The sequence below is a fragment of the Glandiceps talaboti genome, chromosome 13 (assembly GCF_964340395.1).
Source record: "Glandiceps talaboti chromosome 13, keGlaTala1.1, whole genome shotgun sequence".
In the NCBI taxonomy this organism is placed as follows: Eukaryota; Metazoa; Hemichordata; class Enteropneusta; family Spengelidae; genus Glandiceps; species Glandiceps talaboti.
The window spans coordinates 970,566-994,328 of record NC_135561.1 but is presented as its reverse complement, the minus strand read 5'-3'; the positions used below and the strand labels follow the sequence as shown (position 1 = coordinate 994,328).

The following is a 23,763-nucleotide window of genomic DNA, read 5'->3' as shown; positions in this document are numbered from 1 at the left end:
TCTGCCATTTGGGGATTTCTTGCAAGGGTTTATTGTGAAAGCAACCGATATTTACTAATTTTATACCATTTTGATTGTCGACAGTTGCTCCCAAGATCGATCTATCTAAGTTACCAAAAGAGATTACCGTGAAAGCTGGGCAAGTACTTAAACTGGAAGCCCCCTTCAGTGGCAGTCCCGCTCCTGAAGCAACATGGCTAAAAGATGGTGAGGAGGTCAAACCAACAGACATGGTGAAGGTTGACAAAACACCTACGAATTCATCACTTACCAACAGATCAGCAGAAAGAGGTGATACTGGGGTTTATGAACTTGTTGTGACTAATGACTCTGGTGAAGAGAAGGCCAAGGTCGATGTCAATGTCTTGGGTAAGGATAGATAACTGTCATACGTATGTCCCTCACTAAATGAAGATTTTTGAAGTTTTTGGCAAAGGACTACTTTTGAATACATTCGTGAACTAGTCCAACGTTTATATATATGTAACAAATGGATTGGCCGATTGCTGGGAACACGAATTGAACTTCAGAGATAGCCTAACCTGGTGAAGATGTCACAAGAATACGGTATCAATCATATAAAAGTGAAATCAGGTGATGGTAACTCTGGCAATACTTCAATCGCTTTATATTCTCTGAAATTCTCAACTTTGTCATATTTTTCGTTTTGCTAGACAAACCCACATCACCCGAGGGTCCACTTGAGGTATCTGATGTCTATGCCGATTCTTGCAAACTTCATTGGAAGCCTCCAAAGGATGATGGTGGTACAAAACTTCTCAACTATGCTGTTGAAAAACGTGATGAGAAACGAGGAACGTGGGTTCCAGTAGACGATAACGTCTCTCCTGATAAGACCTCATTGGATGTCAAGAGATTGACACCTGGAGCCAAATATGACTTCAGAGTTAGAGCCGAGAACAATGAAGGTCTCAGTGAACCTCTCCAGACAACCAAACCTATCCTGGCAAAGAATCCGTATGGTATGTGCAACTTTCTCAAAGCAATTATTTATCAATGCTTTGTAACATGCAGACATGCATATTTGAAGTCAATATATTACAGTTCACATGAAGCTAATGCTAGTGTTAGAAGGGATTCGTGATAATTACTATTCACAAACCTCCTCTGTGTATTGTTGGTGTTATGGCTGGTGGCATTTTGTTGTTATTTAACACTTTAGTCAAGACACCAATGGGGCACAGTCCAGTATAATATCTACCTTACCCGAGAGATACTTACTCGGCCAAATTCCATCTCTTGCAGATGAACCTGACGAACCCGGTAAACCAGAAATTACTGATTTCGACAATGATTTCATAGATCTGGAATGGGCACCACCAGAGAAAGATGGTGGCGCGCCAATCGAAGGGTACGTGGTTGAGAAGCGAGACAAGGCTGGCAACCGCTGGGTACCATGCTTTGATAAACCTGTAAAAGATAATAAATGTAAAGTTAAAGATCTTATCGAAGGAAGAGACTACGAATTCCGTGTCAGTGCTATCAATAAAGCAGGGAAGGGCAACCCAAGTGAAGTCTCCAAGACTCAAAAAGTCAAACCCAAATTCGGTAAGTTACCAATCTTGCAATTGGCTAATAACATTCAAGCGTAGTATGAAAGAAGACATTGATGCGATGTATTTCAGTGTTGCAATAAATAGAGGCTGTGATTGACGAGGACGGAACTACCACCCTTTCTGATAACGATCATTATTTACATGATACTTAACTTAAAGTAACATATCATATGCCTAAAAGAATCAGGAAAAGCTCAATGTTACGTATGAGGTACCTAGTTAGTCATTGATGCAGGTTTCAGCGTAACTGAGACAACCCCACCACAGACAAAAAGAACGTTGGTGTTTGTGGAGAATCAACTACATACTACATCGCAAGTAAATTGTATTTTTCATTGACTTTATTTGCGTACTCTCATTCTCCTCTCAGCCAAACCAACTCTGAATCCAAATGCGCTAAAGGACATCAAAGTCAAAGCAGGACAGAACTTTGCATTCGAAGTTCCAATTGATGGCGCACCTCCACCTACTGTCACGTGGAAGAAGAATGGTGAACCAGTGACGCCATCAGACAGAGTCCAAGAAAAGAGCAATGAAACCCAGGCTAAACTGGCTACTCAGAAAGCTGAGAGAGGTGATAGTGGGGAATATGAATTGGTTCTTACCAATGACCAAGGAACAACAAGTGCCAAGTGCAAGGTCAATGTGTTAGGTCAGTTAACAATTTGACTTTCTTTGTGCTTAATTCTTTGTTTGGTTATTACTGACTGGTGTATGCTAGTAATATACCATTTTTACCTGTCTTCATAGAGGTTTTGATATTGTCAAATAACTCGCGTTCATTCTGTTAAGTTTAACAAAGAATGAACGTGAGTTATTTCCCAGAAAATGCTAATACATCAAGAACAAGTTTTGCTCAAGCTTATTAAAAACAGAAATTAATGGTCAATCACAAACAAAATTGTATCCATAGGCAAGAAAAATGAATAACCATCGTCTTAAAATGGCACCAAATCTATGGTTTGAATGAAGAAATGTAGTTATTTAGTTATGTATTGACATTTAATCAACTGTAGATAATCCAACGGCACCAGAGGGCCCACTAGAAGTATCTGATGTAACAGCCGAATCAGCTGCATTGTCATGGAAACCACCTAAGGATGACGGTGGTACGCCTATTTCGGCATATGTGGTTGAAAAACGTGACACTGATTCCAATACCTGGTCACCTGTGAGTAGCTTTGTACAAGACACAAAATGTAATGTTGGAAAACTGAAAGAAGGCAAAAAGTATGAATTCCGTGTAAGAGCCGAAAACGAGCATGGCGGGTTAAGTGAACCTTTGGTAACCGAACAACCTGTGCTGGCCAAAAATCCATACGGTAAGTACAGCCGAACTAAAAGGCTGTCCAATTGCATATATATTCAAAGACCCCAATTCTAAATGTTTCTCAGGCGTCGTATTTTATTGCCAAGGCTAAATCACACAGACGTTGAACTTCATCACAATACTTTGAATAACTACCCTCCTCTCATATCAATATATCAATATATCAATACATATCAATATAAGCAATCTTCTGTAATATCTATGACATACACATGTGTGTTTGTTTGTTTGTGTTTGTGTGTGTGTGTGTGTGTGTGTGTGTGTGTGTGTTTTCAGATAACCACCGTCTTCTCACATCAGATACGGCTGTTTTTGTTTCAGACTGTTCTGACGCTCCTGGTAAACCAGAAATCCTTGCTTATGATCGCAATGAGATGACATTGCAATGGGCACAACCTAAGAGTGATGGTGGTGCCCCTATTCAAGGGTATGTGGTTGAAAAGAAAGATACCAAGTCAAACAGATGGACAAAATGTAGCAAGACTCCAGTCATTGGTAATAAATTTACAGTACCAAACTTGATTGAAGGCAAAGAGTATCAATTCCGAGTGATGGCGGAAAATAAGGCTGGCCTCAGTGAACCAAGTCCACAATCTAATGCTCAAATTGCAAAACCACAATTTGGTAAGTCACGTGGAGATCTAGTTGAATCTAGTTGGCGTCCTAATGATAAAACGCTAATGACAGTGTGTGTATAAGGGAGGCAACGTTAACTGAAAATTTCTTCTCAAATCAAAAGAAGATCTGGTAGGTCTAAAACGGGGTATTGGTTTTGGGTCAAAATTGGTCTAAAATGGGGTTGACAGCATTGGCCACACACCCCTACCAGACCTGGCCAGTGGTACCCCCCCCCCCCCCGGGAAAATCGTGGCGAATTTATTAAATCCTTCCAGGACCCCATTTTAGACCTAACAAAATAAACAATTGTGAAATGTGAGCCCTATTTTAGACTCATTAGCTCTCAAAAGACAGTACCCATGTTAGACCAAAGAGCGAAAAACCCTACCCTAAAGGGCAGCACATATACGTATACTCAATAGGTGAGAATACCCCCAGGGTTCTACATACTATAGGTTGTTGTCATACCTCGCTTGAGACACATGACAATAGTTAGAGTGATAATGCAGGGATCCCAATGCTTTCATCTTGATTAAGACTGAAGTATATCATTCCCTTCAACCTACGATTAGTCTCCCATGTCTCAATTTACAATTTTCACATTCTTCATATATCTGACCAATACTGTGTTTTCGCCAGATATTCTCCTATCACATATAAGAGTTGACGACCACCATGAGCATTGGCTCTCACAACTTTAACTGAGTTGAGCGCATGGAACGTGCATTACCTAAATGTCATTTTATTCTAATCTGCATCGTGAATGCAGTGCTCATTCCAACATCTAACATATTGTTGAACCTTTCACACATTACAGAAAAACCCAAAATAAATGTTGACCCCTACGCTCGTGAGATTAAAGTACGTGCTGGGGAAACCCTCAAAATCGATGCACCAATCATTGGAAGTCCACCACCTACAGTTACTTGGTTCAAGGATAATAAACCAGTCACACAGGCAGGTAGGACAACATTGGACAACCCTGAAGACAAAGCACTTCTGACAACAACAACAGCCGAAAGAGGAGATACAGGAACATACAAACTGCAATTAGAAAATGACAGAGGTATAGCTACTGCAGATTTCAAAGTTATTGTACTAGGTGAGTGACATTATGCATTGAAAATAGCTTTATTAGTGATTCCGTTGTGGTCTAAACAATAACATTGACTTTTCTCCTTCGGGATTTAATTTGTAAGGAGGCAATATAGAACTTTTAGAATCAAAGTATTCTTCCGTAATGTCATTCGTAAAATGAATTAAACAAGAAAGGACTAAAATTGCGAAAGTGTTCAATAATGATGTTGTTTGTTTGTTTGTTTGTTTGTTTGTTTGTTTGTTTGTTGGTAGTTGTATAGTTGGTTTATTTGCAATTAACTAAAGATTTGGTTAACTTTGTATAAATGACACCATGTCTGCAGTTGAGTGAAACAACAAGCTAATAATGTGATAGGATCGGAAGGGCATGCTGATCACTACATCCACAGATCAGACCGAATTTACCCAGAGACTTACTGAATATGCCTACATCTAAGACCTAAAGAATGTTTTGTTCTCCAAGGACTCACAATATTTGCATGACTGCATACCTTACATAACGCATTCACAGTCATAGATACTAGGTATGCTATTAAAATGTTACCTTTTTTTCAAAGACGCTCCAAGTGCACCTGGTGGACCATTGACACCTAATGACGTTGACAAAGAGTCGGTAACCTTAACCTGGAATGAACCAGACGATGATGGTGGTGGTATGCTCTCTGGATACATCGTGGAGAAGAAAAAAGTCAATGAACCAACCTGGAGTAAAGTGTCCAGTAATGTGTCATCACCTAGATATACAGTTAAAGGATTGGAAGAAAATGAAGATTATCAGTTCCGTGTCCGTGCTGTCAATCAGTATGGAACCAGTGAACCACTAGTTGGACGTACAATTAAAATCAAATTACCGTTTGGTAAGGTTAAAATCAACTATTAGGATTGTTTGTTGATTTAATCAAAGTTCTGCTGCAAATGCTATATTACACACGTCAGAACTTGAATGGGGTGGAATATGCATGACTTAGGTGTCAAATAATACAGTGACATTTAGACTTTCAATTTGTATACAGGCCAACTACAAATTACTATGTTTGTAGTGGATTTATTATGTTTTCTTTCGGACAGGGATTTTCATGTAAACGTATACTTTAATAACCTCAAAATATATAAAGATTCATTGAATGTGCAACAACTTCAAAAACAGGTAAAAGTGTAATACTTTTATGATAAAATGATAACTCGTGATAATTGCCAACATATCTTCTGTACATACCAAGAATGTATTTTATGTCCATTATAATCGAAACGGTCGGCATGTTTTGGTTTTAAAAAATCATACAATGAGGATCACAATGTTGCATTGTCTACAATAACAAATCATCATTACTAAAAGCTATTCTTTATTTCCAAACATATCTTTTTAAAGGAATCTAATAATTTTAAAATATTTCATTTAGATGCACCCGATGCACCAGGAACTCCAAAAATAGTGACGCATGACCGAAGATCCGTCAGCCTACAATGGACTAAACCTGACTTTGATGGTGGTAACCCAATCACGGGATACTTCATAGAATACAAGGAGGTCGACACACCCAAGTGGTCGAAGGGTAACAGAACACCTTGTAGAGATACTAAATTCACAGTGCCAGATCTATGGGAGGGGGTTGAATACGAGTTTCGTGTTATGGCTGTGAACGAGGCTGGCCCTGGTAAGCCAAGCCGAGTCTCGGACTCACAGGTGGCAAAAGACCCCATTTGTAAGTAGATTTCAATATTTCTAGTTATACAATTCTCAATATACAGGGATTGTGTATCGTATCGTATCGTATCGTTACGGTATTGTATTGTATTGTATTGTATCGTATCGTATTGTATCGTACGTCATGTTATGTCATGTTATGTCATGTCATATCATATATCATATAAATTATCATATATCATATTATCAATTATATTACAATAGAAAAGAATATTATATGTATAAAATAAAATAACAGAATTAGTTTTTGTACAATATACCACCTTTTCTCTAAATATATGAAAATGTAAAGATTTATATGTTTGAAATTGTAAATGACATGCAAGCTCATAGATTTAGCGACTTACTTGTTTTTTAATACTATAGTTTTCTATTTCTTTGTTGGAAATTAGTATTCATATTTTAGTAATTTGTATTTGACAGTTCCCGCCGATGCTCCTGGTAGACCTAAATTTGACAAGATTACTAAAGATTCAGCTGCTCTTTCATGGGACAAGCCCAACAATGATGGTGGATCACCTATTACTGGTTATGTGATTGAAAAGAAAGAACCAGGAAAAGACTGGACGGAGGTAATCTTGCTATGTTTGTCTGTCTGTCCCTCCAGCCGTCCGTCCGTCTGGTTGTTTGTTTGTCTGTCTGTCTGTCTGTCTGTCTGTCTGTCTGTCTGTCTGTCTGTCTGTCTGTCTGTCTGTCTGTCTGTCTGTTTGTTTGTCTGTCTGTATGTCCATCCGTCCGTCCGCCTGTTTGTTTGTTTGTTTGTTTGTTTGCCTGTCTGTCTGTCTGTCTGTCTGTCTGTCTGTCTGTCTGTCTGTATGTCCATCCATCCGTCCGTCCGCCTGTTTGTTTGTTTGTTTGTTTGTTTGTTTGTTTGTTTGTTTGTTTGTTTGTTTGCTTGCCTGTCTATCTATCTATCTATTTGTCTGCTCGTCTATCTGTCCAGCTGTTAATGCATACCAGTCTGTATCATTAGTAAGGATTATTCATTTCTCATCATTATATTTTTGGTTTGTCTTCAGCAATACGTATATTTTTTACAGGACTCAAAAACTCCAAACATACTTGGCCTTATGACATTTCTCAAATATTTAAAAATTTGCATCATGTATAGCATGTCCCAAACCAATCGACTCAGCTTCTTGTGGCTTCAATTGCAAAAAATTTATGACTTTGCTTGTTTTGCCAGAAAACTGAAATGACCCGCACATGTCATGGGTCAGAGGCAACACTTATAGCGTCACAAAGGTCGTGCGCATATACCGTATAAGAGTAATTATAACCCTTTTACCATTATAGGCTGTTTCTGTACCAGCCAAAGACACCAATGCTACTGTACCCAAGTTGGACGAAGGCAAAGAATATGAATTCAGAGTTAGGGCCGTGAACGAGTCGGGTCCAGGAAAGCCAAGTGCGGCCCTGAAAACTGTAGTAGAAGATAAACCAGGTAACTTATTAGGCTTTCTCAAAACCGCGCCACTTTCGCTAAATTGTTTTAATATATCAGTTTAACTATTTGACAAATGCTATAACTGCAAGTTTAGTCCAATCTAACCCTCGGAGTTACTATCCACAATCGTCGAAAACCCACTCGCTACTTTCGCAGTGAGTGGGCTTTCGCCGTTTGTGGATAGTTAAGTAACAGTGGGGGGGGGGGGGGGAGATTGGCGTTGCACTTTATAGGAAAGAAACTTTGCTAAAGTAATGATGTTGTGAGAAAGGCAAGTAATTTCTCTAATTGCAGTTGGTGAACAGACTTTTGAAATTGAATAAACTAAGTATTTACCTGCAATTAGTCCCTGTGGAGTACTAATATAACAGTTGGTAGTCATGAGGTTTTGTTAACAGTCCCTCTATCACGTAATAGAGGCATTGATTGTCTTCAAAACGTGATATTAATTAGTTTCCAAGTCACTCTTTCTAAATTATTCCTTCCAAACAATTTTAATTGCGTCGATGGAAATGCCGTCACTTTTTATCACTATTATCATATTTATCATTATTGTTTTTAGTAGTTTTTTAAACTACTTTATCGTTTAGTTTGTCCGAATAACTTTATCCTAATCATTTCATAACTTACTTATCTCAACCCTTGAACATGTATTTTTTCACAGAGAAACCAAAACTTGATATTGGTAGCTTGAAGAACATCAAGGTCAAGGCTGGTGAAAATTTCGAAATCAAGCTACCCTTTACTGGTGTACCTAAACCAACTATCAGTTGGACTCAAAGAGGTAAAGATTTAGTTGAGACAAGTCTAGTTACTGTCAAGACAACCAGTGATACCACGAGCGTTACTGTGGAAGATGCACACAGAGAAAACGGAGGCATATATAAGGTGACGTTGGCCAATCCATCTGGTATGGATAGTGCTGAAGTTAAAGTGACTGTCTTAGGTAAGTTGTTTGGATAATAATCTTGCATGCGTACGTACATACATATATACATACATAATACATACATACATACATATATACATACATAATACATACATACATACATACATACATACATACATACATACATACATACATACATACATACATACATACATACAATCATACATACATACATACATACATACATACATACATACATACATACATACATACATACATACATACATACATACATATGTGCAACTTTAAATAGTATAGTCATGAACTGCTTAACCCTTGTGTCTATATAGTGGCAATAGGACAAAAAGAGCTTAAAATAAGTTTATCATAAATTAAAGCAGATTAACATGCAATTTTCGTGTACTTTTCATTTGCATTAACAATGTAACATATGTAGAAACACTTCTATAAAAATGATTTGTTTCTCACATGGATAGACGCTCCTGGTACCCCGGAAGGTCCTCTTATTGCGTCTGACGTCACCGGTGAAGTCCTCACGCTGTCCTGGAAACCACCAAAGGAAGGCGCTGATGAAGTCGACAATTACATCGTTGAGAAAGCTGAAGCAGGGACAGGAAAATGGAAGAAGGTTACAAATTTCTGTAGTGGAACTAGTGCTAAAGTACGAAATTTGGTAGAGGGCACTGAATATGACTTCCGTGTAAAGGCTGAGAACCAATATGGTGCTAGTAAACCACTTGTAGGTGATTCAGTTGTTGCAAAGAATCCATACGGTAAGTTTAGAAATCTCTATATGTTTTATGCTGGAGGAGTTACTTTTTCTAAGTTCGAAACTTCAATAAACATACCCAAAATCTGACCTGATATTTCATTTCAGAATTATAGTGACGAGTATTTGAAACATAAATTCTGAATTTTCCAACTTTCTCAATTACGATTCTTTATACTATACATCATTTAGGTCTGTATGTGACAACATGGACTGAAGCGATCAATGTCAAAAGTCCACAAAATGTGAAGAAAACAATATTTAAAACAATTTTAAGCCATCTCTTGCAAATACCAGTAAGGATGGTCGGCGGTAAAGCTGGTGATTAACAAAATGGAAAGGACATATGGGCTACGAATAATTTGAATAGTTTGATGAAAAACGTGTATAGGGTCAATCATAATTTTTCACGTAATGTAAACTTTAGTGAATTCATAAGTGGTTTGACCATTTGATTTTTGCAAATAACGACTCAAATGTTAATTTCACTTTGTTTAGACCCCCCTGGTACACCTGGTGAACCTAAAGCTACAGACACAACGAAGGACAGCGTGACATTGAAATGGACTAAACCATTGTCTGATGGTGGCAATCCTATCATCGGCTACGTTGTAGAAAAGAAAGATGCAACCGGAAAGAAATGGATACCAGTAAATAAAGCACCAACTAAGGGCACAACCTTCACGGTACCTAGACTTATTGAAGGCCGGGAATACGACTTCCGTGTGGCCGCTGTCAATGATGCTGGTCCTGGCAAACCAGCTGAAACCTCAGAGTCTATACTGGCCGCACCACCACCAAGTTAGTAATACTATGTCTTTAGTATCGTGTTCATGTGTTGCCACATTAGATGTCTTACTATGTTTCATAGCAATATCTTTCAAAGAAATAACACATGTACTTTAGAAACCAATTACCGTCCAGGGTGGTGTCTTCAATGTTTGGCCATGAATTGTCATTTAAAGGACTTGTACATATTGAATACATCTGGCCGTGATTTGTTGTTCAAAGTGGTACCATCAATTTTGACAGTGTCAACGAATTGTCGATTTGCAGTATAATTTCTGGCACAGCATGTTTAATTGTTACAGTAGCAAACAGTGGTATAAAGATTGATGAGTGTTAGAACTAGAGATAATGGGAAATGAGCTCTGTACTGTGTTTGCTATAGCATGGAAGATGCGCTACACGTTTTACCATGCGAGTGTGAGCTTGAAACCACTAGTACAGTATGGGTATACAGAATGAAGAGAGAATTACAAGATGCAAGGGGGGGGGGGGGGGTATTGAGAACTAAAGTCTTTTCATTGTCATATAAACTCATTTACATAATTAACGTATATGTATATTGAGTAGCATGGATGTGTAAACCATGGATGTCACTTTGGTAACACAATTCTATTTTTTATCACAGCGAGGCCCACCATACCTTTGGAATTCAGAAACAAAACCATCACAGTACATGCTGGTGAACCCTTTAACATCAACATTCCATTCGATGGAAGTCCAGTCCCAGAAGCTATATGGGCAAGAGAAGACCTTGACAACCAGGAAATTAAACCTAGCGATAGAATGTCATTTGACAATGATGAGAATTCGGTCAATTTGAAATGTAAATTTGCTGAAAGGGATGACTCTGGAAGATATCTTCTAACACTGAAGAACCCCAAGGGTACAGATACTGCCAACATCAAAGTCAATGTTGTAGGTAGGTCACAAAGCTAAGGGTGTCCCTATTATCAATGTCAAGGTCATGTTGTTGTTGGTTGGTAAGAATGTTAAGGGTACTTACTGTTAAGATCAACATCAAAATAGATTAAAATCCTAAGTATACTGCCAACATCTAGGTCATTTTGTCGGTCGGTACGAATGGTAAGGGTACTTACACTACCATCATCTAGGTAATTTTATCGGTTGGTAAGAATGGTAAGGGTACTTATACTGCCATCATCTAGGTAATTTTATCGGTTGGTAAGAATGGTAAGGGCACTTATACTGCCAATATCTAGGTAATTTTGTCTGTTGGTATGAATGGTAAGAGTACTTTAACTGTCAATGGCTAGGTTACTTTGTAGGTAGACCCTAAGGTTCAAAATACAAAATAGGTTAATGTATTAGATCGGAAATTACAATGTAGATAATATATGTGGATACGTTGACCTTTGGATATGGACATGATGAGATATGACATTCTATAAGACTTCTACTCCAGACAACATAAGATACAGGATGGCTAAATATTATGCAATACATTTACAATTAACACTATCGTGTAATCTGTGACTTACCCCGAGTTTTGTTCCCTTAGAGTGTTTACAAAAAGGTATCTGAACTTGATCCCATTAATGAAAGGAACCAAATTTAATCATGACATTATTTCTATAATTTTCCAGATCATCCGGGTTCTCCAGAAGGTCCTCTTGAGGTTTCCGATGTAACAGAGGAATCCGCCAAGTTGACTTGGAACCCACCAAAGGATGATGGCGGTAGTCCGATCACCAATTACGTCATAGAAAAGAAAGAAGCTGGTTCCCGTAGCTGGCAGAAAGTCAGTAGTTTTGCTAGAACCCCAGAGTATACTGTGTCAGGCTTAGAAGAAGGGGTGGATTATTTCTTCCGTGTTCGAGCTGAAAATGAGCATGGTGTTAGTGATCCCCTGGATACGAAGAATGAAGTGACAGCAAAGAATCCATTTGGTACAGCTCGTCGTTGCTATTCTTAGTATATATATTGTTATTACTGCAAAGCTCAATAATATTCAAATATTTTGCTTAAATACCCTTCAGTTCAAGGAGTTTAAAAACAGTTTCTCATAAATGTATGACTATATAGTGACTTAAATAGTGACTGTTTTCAATCGTTTCGATGTTTCTTTGAAAGAACGTCTTTGTATAAGATTCTTTTTATATCTGTGGAAAATCTATTCGATATGATGTGACATAATCCATTAGATTATTTGTAAGGCTGATGATAATTGTTTAAAGGGACTTCTGTATCTCATAATGATTAAGTAATCAATGTTTCCACCCTTTCGCTACTAAGTAATGCATCATTACGAATTAAGGTTTTTGTTGTTGAGTATTAGACATAACAAATACTAATCGAATCCATGTATCTTATAGATCCACCTAGTGCTCCCGGTAAACCTGACTTCAAGGCCATTGACAGAGGCTTTGTAACTCTGACTTGGACACCCCCTCAAAATGATGGTGGAACGAGAATATTGGGATACATAGTGGAAAAGAAAGATATGGATACATCAGCATGGTTACCTGTGAGTATACGTTTGAATTCGTGAAGAGATGCCTATGTTCATACTAGGACGTTGGGAGGGATGTGTGGGAAGATGTTACATTGAAATATCAGACAGGATAAAACCGTGGATAGGATGAAATAATATAACTAACCACGAACAGCTAGAAATGTCAGTCATCATTTGCTCAACACAATACAAGAACAATCTCCTAAGTAAGAACGTGTATGGCTTGCACATCTAATCACCAGATTTACCTTGCTGGTTTTATATTGTACTAACTTAATATTTCTTTCTTTCTTTCTTTCTTTCTTTCTTTCTTTCTTTCTTTCTTTCTTTCTTCCTTTCATTCAGGCCGTTGAATATCTCGTCAAGAGTCCCACGGTATCACTGAGTAATTTGCATGAGACAACTGAATACGAATTCCGTATCAAAGCAAAGAACAAGGCTGGTTTGAGTCAGCCCAGTAAAAACTCGGATGCTGTTACACCCCGGCCACAGTATAGTAAGTAAAAACCCCGACACTGTACATGTTACACCCCAGCCACTGTATAGTAAGTAAAAACACAGACACTGTACATGTTACATCCCGGCCTCTGTATAGTAAGTAAAACCACTGATACTGTACATGTTACACCTCAGCCACTGTATAGTAAGTAAAAACTCTGACACTGTTACACCCCGGCCACAGTATAGTAAGTAAAAACTCTGACACTGTTACACCTCGGCCACTGTAGTAAGCAAAATCTCTGATACTGTTACACCTCGTTGACAGTATAGTAAGTAAAAGCTCTGAATTTGTTACACATCAGCCACAGTTTGTAAGCTATGATGTTATTCCTCGGCCACAGTATATTCAATTAAAAGCTCTGGTACCTCGAGCTCGGCCACAGTATAGGAGGTAAAATCTATAATGATGTTACACGTCGGCCGCAGTATCTGCAATTGTACGGAAAATAAAAAGTAAATTAACCCAATCATAGCAAAGTAGAAATAAGTTAAATTTATATGTTATTCAGTTTGGGAAGTCCGTAAAATGACAAACTGTTTGAAAGTTATCGACTAGAAATCACATTTGGTATTTTAAACACATATCTGACATGTGTTTTTATTATTTATTATTTTATCTCAGCAACTGCATCGCCACCTGGCACTCCAATTGTTGATGACTTTGGTAAACGTCATATTGATCTATCATGGAGTCCTCCAAAATCAGATGGTGGCAGTCCAATTAAAGGTAAGAATAAGTCAGTGACAGACAGGTTCTATGTGGGTCGAAAATTATATTCTGATGTCAGTGGTGGGTTAAAGTTAAAGTGAACAGATTGTGTTAACAAAATAAAGAAAGAGATATAGGACTATTCACTGTGATTTTAGAAGTCTTAGGGTTGCAAAAGCTGAATGGAATGAGTTACCATGTAGAAAATAATACACCAACTGTATTGGTATTGGTGGGGTAGAAGTACACATCAGTTGTTTATTGTGCGGCTGCTAGGCTGGAACAGAATATCTAACCCTTCGCAATTGTCACAAAACGTATCAATATGATATATATGACTATGAATATGAAAATTAATATGATAATGTCATCATTAGGTAGGTAAATATATAACTGTTTCTAAGGAAACAGGGTTTACCTCAATATCGTCAAGCTCAACTATCATTAATTAATATTTCAATGCATTCATGTTATTCGAATAACGAGAATAATTTATGTTTGAATTGAAGGCTACGTGGTAGAATACAGGGATGCTGATGGAGAATTCTGGACAAAGGCTAACATGGTTCCAGTTCGAGAACCAAGGTATACTGTTGGTGACCTGGTTGAAAATAGCAAGTATGTATTCCGTGTGGCAGCTATAAATGAAGCTGGTATTGGTGAACCGAGTGGTGAAACCGGTCCCATTGAAGCCAGGGATAAAGTAGGTATGTACTTCAGAGATTCCTCCAAATGTATTACTTGTTAGTAGTACATGGAGAACAGAAGAAGAATATGAACATACATGTACTCTGCCTAGATGTTTACACTCCTCAAAAATTGACTCCATCGGTAAACAATCACCAGCCTTGACGGAACCAAAACTACCATTAATAGTGCATTATTGCATTGCTGAATGACGAATTATGTAAAAACTGTATGTATGTCAAGGTGAAATGCAGAATTCATATCAAGTATTTTGGATAGAATTATCTGGACGTCTTGTACATTTTGCCTTTGTGACATCTACCATACTCCTTCATGGTACAACTACAATTAAACTCGCGAAACCTGAAACAAAACGTCGACACAAATCTTACTAACACTTCTACATTTCATCGTATGGCTTGACAAAACTCTTACCAACAGTGCTACATCTGGCGTGACAAAACGCTTGCCAACAGTGCTACATCTGGCGTGACAAAACGCTTGCCAACAGTGCTACATCTCGCGTGACAAAACTCTTACCAACAGTGCTACATCTGGCGTAACAAAACGCTTGCCAACAGTGCTACATCTGGCGTGACAAAACGCTTGCCAACAGTGTTACATTTTATCATCTGGCTTGACAAAACTTTTACCAACAGTGTTATATTTTATCGTCTGGTTTCAGATTTCGTGATTTTACTTGCATTAGTATTGAATATAAATTGATGCATACAATATGATAAGTACTACATGGTTTGAGTAGGTGAAATGGTGTGCTATCACATTTAAGATTGGTTGTATGCAGAGAAAGCACATAATGCAGGCACAGAGCTAACAAGATTAAATATAGAATCGTGACTAGATACGTGTTGCGATAAACCAATACCAGGATTCTATATCCCAGTTATAACACTAATTACAGCTATCATATGATTTCATTACTCAGCTGGGGAACCGGCAGGTTTCATTAAAAAGTTAACAAATACAAGTGGTGTGTTCGAACAACCTCTCAAATTGGAAGTAGTGATCAAAGGTCACCCTAAACCTGATGTGAGATGGTAAGTACAAGTAACCGAAGATATCATATTACATTAAAGATCTGTAGTCTTCGTTATACAGTTTGTTAACGTTTTGATAGTATGATATCTTGTGGAGAGGGATGATAAAACATCAAAATATCAAGAAATAATCTTTTTAAAAATAGTACTGGTAAGAGCAGAGAATATGATTGAAGATGGTTGGTCCGGGTGTATCTGACCAATTACTAGACAAATTTTTCGTATTGAATATACATGATGTGTATATTTCGGAGTGTACTTTTATATCCCACTGTTAAATCTTGTTCATTGGCTGTAGTGATATTTTCCGTTTGCTCCTGTTGTCTGTCAAGACATAGATGTGATATTCATCATTGCAAAAGCGATTCGGATGTTTTACAGTCGTTGGAGACGTATTAAAAAGTACTGTCTGACTAAAGTTGTAACCAGAGTATTCATTTCTTATTCCTTCTAAAATGATAAGATTTTTGTACATCAAATATCATCAGTTCGATAGGAAAATGTAAACTAACACCTTTGTTGAATTGTAATTGCTTGGTGAGTTTACAGTAAGTTATTAATATTTCTTTGATCTTTCATATCACAGGGTTAAAGATGGTAGAGATATTTTCGCAACCTCTCGTTACCAGATACGCGATGCCGGTGAAGATCAAAGCTTGACTATCAAAGAGTTAACCTTAGCTGATGCTGGAGAATACGTGTGTGAAGTCCGTAATAAGCTGGGCTCTGCCAAATGCACAGCTAAGATTGTGGTCGAATGTAAGCTAATTTTGAATCTGTTTATCGGCAGCTTTCACTCACAAATACCTATTGCTCACCAAATCGTATATGGACAATCTCCATTTTATGATTATAATGAAGAATCTGAAACTGGAATATTTGACTTTTGAATATTAAATAACATTTAATTTTTCTTTGAAAAATTCCGGGTACTATTTTACAAATAAAAATGTACTTGCACGCAGACACGCTGCATTAGGGTGTGCATTTGATGACACAGCAGTCCATTTCATTTAGACAAGATGTGACAAGAAGCTGTATTCATTTAATCTTTGTATCTAAAAGTGTATCATGTACAGTTTCTTATACGTTTCTGCGCGCCACTGAAAACAGCCTCTGAACGGTAAATTGAAAAGGGCTGTAGTTAGTTACCTGTGGAATCCCCTCATCCGATCTTTGACAAGTTTGTTGAACTTAATGAATTTGTCAATAGCTTGACGTGTTCAGACTTGACTGCACATATTTATTTAGAAGTTATGATAACACCAGATCTAGAATTATCGGAAGATATTTATGGAACTATGATGCGACTACTAGGGCCATTGGTATGGTGTGTCTTTGTTTTATATTTTTAAGATAGTGATATAAGCATTGATATTGCCTTGCTTCACATACCTGCCCAAAAGTTTTATTCAACATTCAGTCAATGAACCGTCTAATTTAACGTCCATCCTTCTTTGTATTTGTGTAGGTCCTCCCTCTTTCGAATATCCACCGAAGAACGTATCAACGCAAGTTGGCAGCAGCTTTAAAGTTAAGATTCCTTACAAGGGAATTGGAAACCTTCAAGTGTCGTTATCAAAAGATGGCAAGAAATTAGATGGTATGGCTACTGTATAAATTGTCATTAAACATGTAATGAAGTAAAAGACATCGTCTTTTTTGTAACATATAACAGCGAGGACATTCATGATAAGGCTGAAAAAAACTTGTGTGGTTCCGATTACGCTCAATTTTAGAATAGGTGGGGTAGATAGATTTTTTGTAATTTTATATATATATTCTTTTTCCAGTGTGAGCGTCTAGTTCATGTAGTTATGTTTTCTATTGTTTTCCATATGGTCTCTGTGTAAAGCCATTACAGATTGGAAGAACAGTTTTATATTGTCTATTTTATGTCAGTTTCTACATCCACTATGTCTTGCAAGATTTCGCGATTTTATTACTTTTTTCTCGAATACATAGAAAAAAGGCTAGGATCGACAGTGAAAAACTAGGTGGGGGTCGGGTAACCGGAACCAAATTTTGTTAGGCCTAATCGAAACTATAACTAACTTTATTTTCGGCTTTATAATGTACAAAAGTTATGTATGTTGGATATAGTTCTAAATTTAGCATATAAATGAATCAATAATATTTAGATGTCGATGAAATTGCCTGGTTATCCGTCTGTTTCGGCATGTCAACACTATATCTAACATATTCCATGCCACAAAACCAACAGTTTTGAGGTTAACCTACAGGATATGTCAAAGTCCTTTGACCGAATCAGCCAATGAAACACCGTGAATTTGCATGATCGGCAATGGACAGTGTCTATAATTACGGACAATTTCACGTATTTGTCCTTTAAAGTGGAACGACCCACCCGGATGTAAATGTTCTATTTTTCTAATGGCACCTCTCTTCTGCAGATAAGGCCAGGTTAAAGGCCGTAGTAATGGCCGATTACATCATGCTTTCTGGCAAGGACGTCGAGGGTGACGATGAGGGCGTGTACAAAGTTACTGTCTCCAATGACATTGGATCCGATACTGCTCCAATTAACGTCAAAGTATTACGTATGTAACAGCTTATTAGATTTTTGGCGACGTGAACGAACATCTTAGTAAACATCTACTCTCTTTCGACATTGATTATGAGCAGATAACCTGTCTAACAGTGTATGTGACTAAAAAAGAGAGCCAACGACAGACACAATTAATAACACCATGACCCGCAATATATTACTTTGTATTTGCAAGTATATAATGAGCTTGAACATAAAGTTTTGGAAAATGATAGTCATTCCAAGGAACTCATCCGAATAATTATAAGATAAAACAAAGAATGATTTTCCACTGAAAACAAGTCTTTATATTGCGAACGAGATCTAATGCATCAGGACCTATACAACCCTTACAATGTCAGTTCTTACTCTGTATCATAGGTATGTGTTTTAGCTTAGAATATGTACATTAAGATCAATTGTCACCACTTAGGTTGGAGAGTTCAGATTGTAAATTACATGTAGTGATAATATATGTCCACAATATGTCAATCGATATATCCCTTGCTTGACTGAGCACAAACTCTCCACCAGGTCTATGGTTTGAGAAATGGTTTGAAATCAGATTATGTTGAATATAATTATTTCATTTCTAACTACAGAGGCACCTGACCCACCAAGAGCTTTGGAAGTAGGAGATGTCACCAAATCGACAATCACCATCAGCTGGAAACCACCAGAGTACAATGGCGGTACTCCAGTTAGAAGTTATGCTGTTGAAAGGAAGGAAGACGGAACAGATCGATGGATTACTGGTATGCTAGTTAGTTGTAGCAAAGTGAAATTTCTTAAATAATTGATTCAATAATTGCTGTCTTGATTATTTTCAAACATTTTTATTTCAGCCATTACAGTTTCACCTCAAATTTCATATTCCAGTAATTTGCAGAGGAGGAAACGAAAATATTTCATGAGCAACATGAAATTCGGGTTGTCGGTGGCCGAGTGGTTAAACCACTTGCCTCTTACCACTGCGGTCGGGGTTCGAAACCCATTCAGGGTTCGATTAAATTTACCACGCTGTAAGTAAGAAGAGTGTCGTTCAGTTTGACTCTACCGAACAACGCAGGTTTTCCCCGGGTACTCCGGTTTCCTCCTGCATTAACACTGAACCAATGAGGGATGGCCCTCACTGGACTTCTTGGGAGACAAGTGTTTATATGCTTATGTAATTGTATGAAATCAATCAATATCTAATGATTCAACCAAGCCACAGTATGGTTTGACATCAATGCAAAATTTAATATCAATACTTTAAATATTGCATCAACATTTATTGTCATTGAATTCCTTTTGATTTCATTTCTTGTACAGTTGGTAGTTACGTCAAGGAACCGATATTCACTGCCCAAGGTCTACAAGAAGGCAACAAATATTGGTTTAGAGTCCGTGCTGAAAATGATGTTGGTTTGAGTGAACCATTGCCAGGCAAAAGTCCAATTGTGGCCAAGAATCCATTTGGTAAGTTGACTTTAGTAGGTATAGTTATACAATTGAACTTGGCAGCAGGGATTATGTACGTAAACACATTGAAGAGTATTATAGCCTTCTTGTCTCCAGTTAATATATTGCCATATATCTTTAATGTTTCGAACTATGATTATTATAATCTTAAGTAAAGAAGTGCGCGCGCACACAACAACAACAACAACAACAACAACAACAACAACAACAACAACATAAAAAATACCGCAACAACCGTTGCAACATTTTATTTAAGTAAGGACTTCGTAACAATATACCGAGGACATAGTCTATAATCATTGTATTTGTCCATTGCTATCTAGATGCTCCATCTAAACCCGGAGAACCTAAAGTTACATCAGTTGGTTCTGACTTTGTCAGTCTTTCATGGGCACCACCAGACTCTGATGGAGGTAATAGAGTAAAGGGTTATTTCGTAGACAAAGCAGAGGCTGGATCTAACCGATGGGTAAGTACTAGTCAGACTTAATCGAAGATTTCGTAAATGATTTATATATATATATATATATATATATATATATATATATATATATATATATATATATATATATATATATATATATATATATATATATATATATATATATATATATATATATATATATATATATATATATACATATATATAGAAGGGCGTTTTCAAGGTTTGGAGTTTTGTGACCGACCCCTAATCTAATTGCCACAAACGAAATAATAAATTGGGCATCCCTTATTGGCAATCTTTCTGCAAATTTCCATCTAAATCCGTCCATATTGTACAACATCTTGCTAACAAATGAAACAATTTAACAGACAGACAGACAGACAGACAGACAGACAGACAGGGGTGAAATATGGAGTTATGGTTTGCGGAGTTAATAATTATGTCAAACACCTAAAAATCAAATGTCTTTTCCAATTAGATATGAATTTTGCTTAGACCTCAAATAATTCGACTCACTAGCTTCTTCAGAACTTATAGTTTTGAAAGATATTATGATAAAGTTGACATTTGTTCTTGATTAGGTTCGTGTTACAAGAAATCCTGTGCCACAAGCTATGTACAATATCTCACATCTTATCGAAGACAAAGAATATGAGTTCCGTATCTATGCTGTGAACGATGCTGGTGAGAGTGAACCATCTCAAGCACCCAGACCTGTACTTATAAAAGATCCTAAAGGTAAGAGTTACTAGACAAGTCATATGAAGATAATGTCCTGAAATGCATAGCCATGAATAGGAACATGATTACAAATATGTGTCCCACCATCACAGAACCGTCCTCTTTTACTTCAGATGTTGTCACTGATTCTTATTCTACATTAAGAGATTAGTTAACCTCTCGTAAATTAATGGAACCAAATTTATAGCCTTTGAAGATTCAAAATAATTTGTTATCTATGGTTACTAGTAAGTGGAAGCAAATGCAATCCACTTTGTTTGTTACATCAATTATAATTGTAACTTTAATGTGATATTTAATGACCCGCTGACGCAGATACATTTGTTAACATTAGAAAGGTTAGAATTATGACGTTAGTATGTCAGAGATTCATACACAAAATACTAGTATGTCACCATGAACACAATTTTAATTTGCACTTCAGGTGATGTGTAATATGTCTCAAATCCCCTGGAGTATGTATTGATTTTCTATTTTCACATTTCTAGCATCTGTACGACCACGCTTTACAAAGCAGCTTGCAGAGCAGATCGTAATACAGGGTAAAGTTGCTACATTTGAGTGTCATGTGACTGGACAGCCAAAGCCAGACATAAGATGGTAAGCAAACCGTAATGGTGTCCTTTCCAAACATGGTGAATATCCACCAGCTTATAGTGGATCTGAGGAGTACCCACCTGCGTTTATAACATGTCCATTGTGTGTGTATGTAGTTATACATTTGGAGACCGTATTTTCACATTTTTCACTGTTACGTTTTGGTACTCGTACACCAGGTTGTCGTATCCAATACATTGAGAAAGTTCTTCCTGATTGTGGTTCTAGTTTGAACTAAAAGTTGGCATGCACCAAGAATGTACAGACATGAATGTTATATTTTTTGCTTGAAAGTCCTTTGTAGTGAAGATGTTGCATGTTTATAACCTATATTTAAACATACTCCGGTACTTACTGAGAACGAAAACACAAAAAATAAAGATATGTATCTAAACTATAGTCACATGTACACAAGTATAATTTGGTGTACAGTAGTCTGCCAGATACAAGTACAGATTTAGCTAGTTCAGAATTATTCATCAAACAATAGTTTTTTTTATATCTCATTTACTGTCTTGTTCATCGATGCTCATAGGTTGAAAGGATCTCGTGAGTTATACGACAATGATAAGTATCTGATGACACGAGAAGGCGACAAATGCTTTTTGACGATTAGTAATGTGTTCGGAGAGGATACTGACGAGTACGTATGTGAAGCAAGTAATCGTGGTGGAAAGAAAATGTCAAGAGCCGATCTTATCATCAAATGTAAGTTATCCACTCTGGTTTTAAATGCTACAATGTGTATACACGTGTTGTACTCAAGCCTATGAGCATTCACGACCGATCTGTGCTCAGACTGACTTTTCTATCGTTGAAGAATGTGCTAAAGAGTATTAAATCCCTTTTTATCACTTTACCACAATCCCAGTAATTTATAGCTCATGATAGTCAACGGTCAATGATTCTGGTTTTGCCATAACAGCATATAGTATCGTTGGCAAATATTTGCATCTGATTTGGTGATTCTAAGAGATACCTTTATCTGGTGTGTATGCCAGGTCATTTCAATCGTTGTGAAGACAACAAAGGTAGGACAAGTACAAATGAAGGGTGTGCCACCAATACTGACCCTGCTAGAGAGTCTTAGATCGCTATATGTTCCCATACATTATGCCTGGTAAATATTTTATACAAACACCTGTTTTCGCTTTTTATTCGGCGAAATAGCTTACACTGAACCACTTTGATTACAGGCCCCCCTAAGATCAAGGTGCCACCACGTTTCCAGGAAGGTGCAGTTGAATTTACTAAAGGTGAACCACTTCGCATCAAGGTTCCCATCACCGGATACCCCAAACCAACTGCATTTTGGTCAAAGGAAGGCGAGAAAATCACCAGAGGTGTGGAAGCCACAGAAAGACATACCATTCTTAAGATTGAGAACCCAGACAGACAACACACAGGTGCATACAAAATTGTGGCAGAAAATGACCAGGGAATGGATCATGCTATCCTTCAAGTTATTATAAGCGGTGAGTGAAGAAATTGGTATATCAGTGCATAATCAAATTGCTAGCTGGCAAGTGAATGAGGAATACAGAGGTTTAGTTTGTACCAAACCAAAGCGTTGGCTAAAGCACAGCTCATAGTATTTAAACGTCAATGGTTGTCTGATACGCATGTCCGAATGAAGTGCTTTTGTATATTAATAAACAGCTGCTTCTGAGCAGAGATTTTCATGATTTACAAAAGACTTCACCCCGTGTAAACTTTAGCGTCATTTAGCACACTTCAACGCAGTGGTCGGATTGGTAAGTACGTATATTACTAATGCAATCATAAAAAGATAATACAAAATGTATGATAATATATCATTTAAATGTCTCTCTTTCGGTAGATATTCCTGGCGAAGTTTCAAATGTCCGTGTGCGTGACGTCACCTATGACACCGTGGAAATCACGTGGAATGCTCCCACTTACAATGGTGGAAGTCCCATTTCTAGTTACGTCATTGATAAGAAAGAAGAAGATGCCACTAACTGGAGTAGGGCAGCATTCTCCAACACTACGGTTTGTAATGTCCAAATGCTGTCTTCTGGCAAGACGTACATGTTTAGGGTGAGCGCAGAAAACTTGAATGGTGTTGGTGCGGCAGTTGAGGCCAAACACACTATCACAACTGAAGGCAAGTTTTAGTTGCATTTCACTTTAGTTTTTGCACATGTACGGTTGAAGTGCTTTGTGTGTGTTTATATACACAGTGTGTTGAATTTAGGTCGTTAAAGCACTTATGCACCCCAATTTCAAACCATTATGTTGAATTTGTCGTATATGCATAATGTCAGAGTTCACAT

At 37.4% G+C, this 23,763-nt stretch overlaps 1 protein-coding gene across 8 annotated transcripts in view; it reads left to right on the top strand.

Annotated features, from left to right (window-relative positions):
- LOC144444559 (twitchin-like) overlaps positions 1–23,763 on the top strand; it is a 94,941-nt gene that overhangs the window by 55,676 nt on the left and 15,502 nt on the right. For all 8 annotated transcript variants that reach the window (XM_078134017.1, XM_078134018.1, XM_078134014.1 and 5 more), the window contains 32 exons: positions 85–369; positions 675–983; positions 1,267–1,569; positions 1,948–2,229; positions 2,594–2,899; positions 3,229–3,531; positions 4,343–4,627; positions 5,181–5,480; positions 6,024–6,326; positions 6,752–6,900; positions 7,625–7,772; positions 8,440–8,721; positions 9,162–9,458; positions 9,953–10,255; positions 10,869–11,162; positions 11,848–12,150; positions 12,577–12,728; positions 13,062–13,212; positions 13,840–13,944; positions 14,436–14,633; positions 15,560–15,671; positions 16,258–16,430; positions 17,143–17,274; positions 18,086–18,232; positions 18,822–18,974; positions 19,534–19,680; positions 20,007–20,152; positions 20,710–20,866; positions 21,358–21,469; positions 22,002–22,174; positions 22,663–22,941; positions 23,307–23,594. In XM_078134017.1, the coding sequence (XP_077990143.1) occupies positions 85–369; positions 675–983; positions 1,267–1,569; positions 1,948–2,229; positions 2,594–2,899; positions 3,229–3,531; positions 4,343–4,627; positions 5,181–5,480; positions 6,024–6,326; positions 6,752–6,900; positions 7,625–7,772; positions 8,440–8,721; positions 9,162–9,458; positions 9,953–10,255; positions 10,869–11,162; positions 11,848–12,150; positions 12,577–12,728; positions 13,062–13,212; positions 13,840–13,944; positions 14,436–14,633; positions 15,560–15,671; positions 16,258–16,430; positions 17,143–17,274; positions 18,086–18,232; positions 18,822–18,974; positions 19,534–19,680; positions 20,007–20,152; positions 20,710–20,866; positions 21,358–21,469; positions 22,002–22,174; positions 22,663–22,941; positions 23,307–23,594 (7,077 nt within the window). The remainder of the gene's footprint in view (positions 1–84; positions 370–674; positions 984–1,266; positions 1,570–1,947; positions 2,230–2,593; positions 2,900–3,228; positions 3,532–4,342; positions 4,628–5,180; positions 5,481–6,023; positions 6,327–6,751; positions 6,901–7,624; positions 7,773–8,439; positions 8,722–9,161; positions 9,459–9,952; positions 10,256–10,868; positions 11,163–11,847; positions 12,151–12,576; positions 12,729–13,061; positions 13,213–13,839; positions 13,945–14,435; positions 14,634–15,559; positions 15,672–16,257; positions 16,431–17,142; positions 17,275–18,085; positions 18,233–18,821; positions 18,975–19,533; positions 19,681–20,006; positions 20,153–20,709; positions 20,867–21,357; positions 21,470–22,001; positions 22,175–22,662; positions 22,942–23,306; positions 23,595–23,763) is intronic.